The sequence below is a fragment of the Eupeodes corollae genome, chromosome 1 (genome assembly GCF_945859685.1).
Source record: "Eupeodes corollae chromosome 1, idEupCoro1.1, whole genome shotgun sequence".
NCBI classification, from domain to species: domain Eukaryota; kingdom Metazoa; phylum Arthropoda; class Insecta; order Diptera; family Syrphidae; genus Eupeodes; species Eupeodes corollae.
The window spans coordinates 63,112,961-63,119,530 of NC_079147.1; the positions used below are offsets into that span (position 1 = coordinate 63,112,961).

General features: G+C 41.8%; 1 protein-coding gene across 1 annotated transcript; it reads right to left on the bottom strand.

The window, feature by feature from the left end:
- Positions 1-5,099: 5,099 nt before the first annotated feature.
- Positions 5,100-5,759, bottom strand: LOC129939715 (uncharacterized). Its single transcript, XM_056047835.1, has one exon. The coding sequence runs from the start codon at positions 5,757-5,759 to the stop codon at positions 5,100-5,102; it is 660 nt and encodes a 219-aa protein (XP_055903810.1).
- Positions 5,760-6,570: the final 811 nt, after the last annotated feature.

The following is a 6,570-nucleotide window of genomic DNA, read 5'->3' on the forward strand; positions in this document are numbered from 1 at the left end:
AATTTGCCTTGGTTAAAAGTTTGTATGTTTTCGTGTTTGGTTAAAAAAGTTGATAGTTGAATTATTTTTACAAAATTTTTAAAATTATTAACAATGTTTCATATAAGGAAATAGTTTGGTTTGAAAATTTAGTTCTGTTTGTGGTGATTTCCCACCACAGTGGCAACACTTCCTTGCAGAGGAAATGGATTATCGTTTCACTTTCTCTTTGGTCACTTCAACTACGGTAAAAGGTGTTGTAGGAGATACACAACTTCTCTGCTTGAACTCCCATAGGCCAATGTCCGGTACAAACCGCAACAATCTTGGCTATGTCTTGCCTTGGCCTGCAAAGAAGATCGTTTGTACGGGTTTTATTATAGATGGGCCATATCTTCCTAGATATAATGCAGTTGGGTAAATTGCTCCATCTTCGGTTTGATTCAGTTTGGTAGATAGAAAAGATTTTACCCTTCATAGCACCAAGAGGAATGTTAACCATTTCCGCAAGTGAGCTGTGAAGGGCCGATCCTTGCCTGGCTAGCTCGTCAGCCCGTTCATTTCCCACGATACCACTATGGCCCGGAACCCAGATCAGGGTGACACCGAGGTTAATATTCAGGCTCGCAAGCTCATCGCAACATTGCTGGACCAATTTAGATGAGGATGTGGCCGAGTTAATGGCTTTGACAGCTGCCTGACTGTCTGTGAAGATAGCCGCATTTCGGTTTTGGTTTGGATTTTATTTAAGTATCTTACATGGCTCCCTTATTGCCAGCAGTACAGCCTGAAAAACGCTAGCAAAGTCAGGAAGCCTAAAGGATTTGGCTACATTAAGGGACTCAGAAAAGATCCCAGAACCAACTCCGCACTCCATCTTTGAGCCGTCAGTAAAAATGGTTGTGTTGAAATCTATCGACACGATGTCATCCTCCCAATCTTCTCTGGATGGGAAAATAACCTTAAAACCCTTACTAAGGCTCAAAGTAGAAGTGCAGTAGTCAGTGTCTACCGAGATAATATCTGAGGGCATCAATTTCGGTTTGTTGCTGTGACCATAAGGTTTTGACAACCAGCTGTTTGATTCCTTTAGCCTAATAGCGCTGCACGAAACTATGTATTTAATAAAAAGGTCGATTGGTAGAAGATCCAAAATAACGTTTAAGGCGTCCGTTGGGCAAGTACTCATGGCCCCTGTGGTGCCCACGCAAGCTGTTCTCTGAACCTCCTTTAGCTTATCAAAATATTATAGGCTTTGCTAAGAGCAGGCCGGTTAAGATTGGACGTACTATACGGCTGTGAACGTCCATAAAATCATCTTCGACTGAAGTCCCCACTTTTTGCCGAAAGTTTTGCTGCAGGCGTAGAAGGCAACACAGGCCTTCTTAACCCGTACTTGAATATTTAGTTTCCAGTTTAGTTAAGGGTCGAGTATAACTCCCAAATATTTTGCACTGGAAGACAATGATAGGATTTGACCGTTGAGTCGAGGTAGCGTGAAGGTAGGTACTTTAGGTTTGGTGGTAAAGAGCAAAAGTTCAGTTTTACTTTGGTTAACTCCTAGTCCACAACTCGTGGCCCAGCTGCTTACTTTCTTCAAAGCTGACTGCGTGATTTCACTAATCACAGAGGTGTACTTTCCTGACACCAATAGCACCAAATCATCCGCATAGGCTACCGCCTTCACTCCACATCTCTCTAATTTAACGAGAATTGTATCCATGACCAGAAGCCATAGAAGAGGGGAAAGGACACCACCCTGGGGTGTTCCCCTTCTCACGTGTTTTGTTGCGATTGTATTGCCTAGAGAGTCTCGAATCTTCCTACCACTGAGCATGGAAATAATCCATTCTCGAATGAAGTCTTCTACACCGAACTTAACGAGCGATTCTTCTATGGATTCGGTAAGGACGTTGTTAAAAGCATCTTCTATGTCTAAGAAGGTGGCAAGAGTAATTTTTTTATAATGGTCTGAAATCCTTCACGGATTCGTGACCTTGCCTACCCACTTTCGGGATAAAAACTACTTTGACCCGTCTCCACGACATGGGCACATGTTTGAGAAGGAGACATCATTTCTAAATTTGTTAGAGCCATGGAGCTGCCACATCATGCAACTTTTGAAGCATTAATCTGCATGACCTTCAGTGCGTTTTTTAATTATTTTTAGCTGCAGAGTTGTGGCCCGGCAACTCGGTGGGGATCTCGACTCCGCTTATAACATCGTTAACCTCGACGTTGTCATAAGCTTTGTCGGTGTCTGTTCCCCGACTCTGCAGAATTTTAATTTTTTCATTCCTTATGCCAAAACTGAGTTTGTATTCGGCCTTTTTGAGAGCCCCTAGACTCTCCTAGCTAACCTTAGCAATGCTTTCACTACGGAGATCCCTAGAAAACCTGACCACACACTTAATTACCCTATACCCCCCATCTAGCCAGAGTCAAAACTAGGGTAGGGGCCCTTACTGTTTGTTATAGTGTATGAAAACACCATCTCAGAGAGCTTGCAGTCGATAGAATTCCACACGTTCAGCAGACCTTTGCTGTTTGTGGAGAGCTCATCCACAACTGCTACGTGGAGGTCATCTCTGACAACCTCACTAAGAGTACGCAGTTGCGCTGCTCCAGAAGATGGTGCTTTCACTGGCTTTGTCCGGTCTGAAAGCTTGCTCTTTTTCTGAGACGTGAAGATCTCTACCTAAGATCTGTTTCGCTTAACGGCCTTTTCTCGGCTGGCCAGAAGGTTGTTGTATTCATCAACAACCTTCTGATACTTTATTTTTTCTTGGGCGTCCCTCTCATGAATCACTCCGGTCTCTTCATTTTTGGCAATCTTGGCAAGAATGTGAGAGGCCAGGGGAGAACCAGGGCCTAGTGACTTACAACTCTCAACTATTTTTGTATGGGAGTAATGTTTTTAGGGATGGAGGGGACCTACAGTTTTAAGCCGATTCCGAACGAATAATTTGTCTATTTCTCGCAAGAGGCAGTACCCGTGAAAAAACTTCCGATGGCACAGGCAGGGTTTAACCCAAGACCTCGGACATGACAGTACAACCATCACGGCACTGCACGGGTACTACTATTTATATTTAAGCATGTGCATGATTTAAAATTGCAAAATATTTGTTGGGTTTTTAAGAGCGTGTTTATAAAGTAATCGATTTAATTAATTATTCGATTGAAACACGAGCTCTTTTGTTTGGCTGGAGGCAAATCGACGAATGATGATGATGAAGTAAAAGTAAAGATGGGCAGATGAATTTGTAACCCACTCTTGCGGCCGATCCGAAATGCTCGATATTATTTATTTGACTTAGCTAGATAGACTCGTACAGCACTCCCCTTCCAGTGACTTTGTTACGATAGGATTAAAGTTAGTTCCTATTTATCCCAAGTCTGCCTGGAATTCGAATTGATCTACCTGATATAGTTTTTCTGATGATGATGTCATCAGCTGTTTCTGAAAACACGGGTAGAGATGATGGTTTTTCTGAGCTGGGATTATTATTGTCTGAAAGTAGAAAAGCCGGTTTTAAACGATCGATTTAAACTGTTACCACTTTCAGATCTTAACAACAAAGAATTTATCTGATCTTTTAACGACGGGGAATGGACCTTTATATGGTTGATGTAGTCCGATTCTAACTGCATCTCTTCCGATAAAAACGTGGGATGATGTAGATGATAAAGATTTGTCTGGATCCGTGACGTGATGCTGAAACTGGTGTTGGATGTTCAAAATGAACTCGTAGTTGGTTGATAAAGGTTGTCGGATCACTGATGCTATCTTTTCGTGGTGACAAAATTCACTGGGGATTCTGATGGATTCTCCATACAACATTTCGGCTACTGTGGCTTGTAAGTCTTCTTTCTATGCTGTCCTGAGTCTAAGAAGTACAACAGGAAGTTCATCGGCCCATGCTGGTGATTCATGGCACTCTATAGCGTCTTTCAATTGGCCATGGAACCTTTCAACCATGCCATTAGCGGCAGGATAGGAAGCAGTTGTAGTCAGATGACTGATGCCAAACAATTTTGTCAAAGCCTGAAATAGATCAGACAAAAATTGTCTGCCACTGTCAGATGTAACCTTGAGTGGTTCTCCAAAACGGGATATTCAATTAGCGAAGAGTGTTCTTGCAAATGTCTCAGCAGTTGAATCTTCTAAAGGGTAAGCTACAGACCAGCGCGAGTACCTATCGACAACAGTGAGGCAATATCTGAATTCCAACGAAGTCAACATGAATATGCTCAAACCTCGACGATGGTCGCTGAAAGTTTCCAACAGGGGATGACGTATGACGAGTTATCTTCGATCGTTGGCACGGAATGCATGACTTTGCCCATGCTGTGCAGTCTTTTCGGATTGAAGGCCAGATGAATTTTGATGAAACCAATTTAACTGAAGCGTTTGTTCCAGGATGACTCAAGCGGAACTTTTACAACTTTCTGATGCCTTGACTGCTACTGTCAGTTTAAAATTGACCAATGAAATCAAGACATCTAAACTGTCGAGGTGATGCTTTTTCGGGCTTTTGCTTAAAGCCAAACATCTATTATTTATGGTCCGTGAAAATGGTAACATTTCTAGCTTCTAACATAAACTTGAAGGTCTTTACAGCAGGACTGCACCCATGGCACAGTCTGATGCATCGGTGAAAAGTCCCCATTCGAGTGTCGGATCAGGATGTGCGAGCAAGGCGGCTTTAATAAGTCCCTCTTTTCAAGCACAAAAGCTTGCAAAAGTGGTTTTGTCGAAGTGATGGATTTGTTGCCTTTGATGTTTGGTCCTTATAGATGTTGATATAGATATAGAACCCATATATCTTCTAAGCTGCTTAGCCATCATTGGCGGCTTACAATCAATAATTGCCTGGATTTGTTCTTCGGGCGGTCGTATGCAATCGCTTAGCAACATTAATGACAACGCCAAATTTGTTGAGTCGATCGAGTTTGAAGATGGTGAAAATGTTGCTCTTCGTCATATCGATGCCACCAAAATATCGTCCACGTATGACAAGCAAAAGTCGAAACCATTTGTGACTTCGTCGATAAACCTCTGAAAGGTCTGGGCGGCATTTCGGAGGCCAAACGTCATGAACGCAAACTCAAAGAGTCTAAATGGTGTAGCTATGGCCGTTTTCTTGTTGTCTTTCGGTGCGATCGGAATCTGATTGAACGCTCAAATCAATATTGAAAAATATTGTCTTGCCTGAGAGATAAGCTAAACAATCCAGAAGATTTCTTGGAGGATAATTGTCTGAAATCGTGCGGTCATTTAATGAGAGGTAATCTCCACACGGACGCCAATCAGCGAAGTTTTTGGCAACGAGATGAAGTGGCGATGACCAGCACCTTTCGAGCCGGCGAGCTATTCCCATTTTCAGCATTGTCTCAAACTCACTTTTTACAATTTTCATCTTGTCAGGTGCTAAACGTCGTGATTTGCAGCTAACTGGAGGGCCTCTTTTCGTATTGATGTGATGATCGGTGAAGTGTGGGATCTCTTTGAAGCTTCCATCTGGTCGAGTCAAACTGGGATAGTCTTTAAGCAGCTCGATGTACTTTGAAGTTCCGGAAACTGATTTCACATGTGATGACATCTCATATGCCTGGCAACCCAGAACGGAAAGTCCAGTAATTCCGTCTAGCAATCTGCTGTGTGATACGTCCACAAGAAGTTGATAGAAAGCTAGAAAGTCCGCACCGATAATAGTTTTGCTGACTTCTGCTACCACAAAACGCCATGTAAAATCTCGACGGAGGCCTAAGTTCATCTGCAAGGTGCGAAAACCGTAGGTTGGATTCGGTGTTCCGTTTGCAGCGAAAAGACTATAGTCGGATGGTTTTGACTTTTAACGTGAACTGGTATTTGGAAACACTGAAACGTCCGAGCCCGTATATCTACCAAAAACTGCAATTTTGACGTTTTGTGCGTGGCATCCACTTTCGTTTCCCGCTTGCTAATTGTTCCACTTTCTGTGATTAAAAACTAAACTTAGAAATATTGATCTTACAAATATTGATCTTCAAATAATTGCAGTATTGAATAGTATCTATTATAATATTGCGTGGGTGCATAAAGTGCATGAAATCGATATATCTTCGATTGGCGACGACGGTGGCTCGACGGATGGATATCTGTGTACTGGATGTATTGATAGATACGTTTCTTTTGAAAGATATGATGTGATGAATGCTCACTTTTGGGTGGCATTTTAAATACAATGTGGATATGTCATATTACATATATTTAATTTTATTAGTGATCCGCCATCACGTAGGGGTCACTAATTTAGGAGCGTGTCGACTAAATTCAATTACAAAACGCGACTGTATGTATTAAATAATATATTAAAAGTTTTATTTATAAAGTAATCGATTTAATTAATTATTTGATTGAAACACGAAATCTGTTGTTTGGCTGAAGGCAAATCGACGAATGATGAAGTAAAAGTAAAGATGGTCAGATGAATTTGTAACGCACTCTTGCGGCCGATCCGAAATGCTCGATATTATTTATTTGACTTTAAAATTTGAATATTTGAAATAACTGGCGTTAGCTAGATAGACTCCAACAAGCCTTCT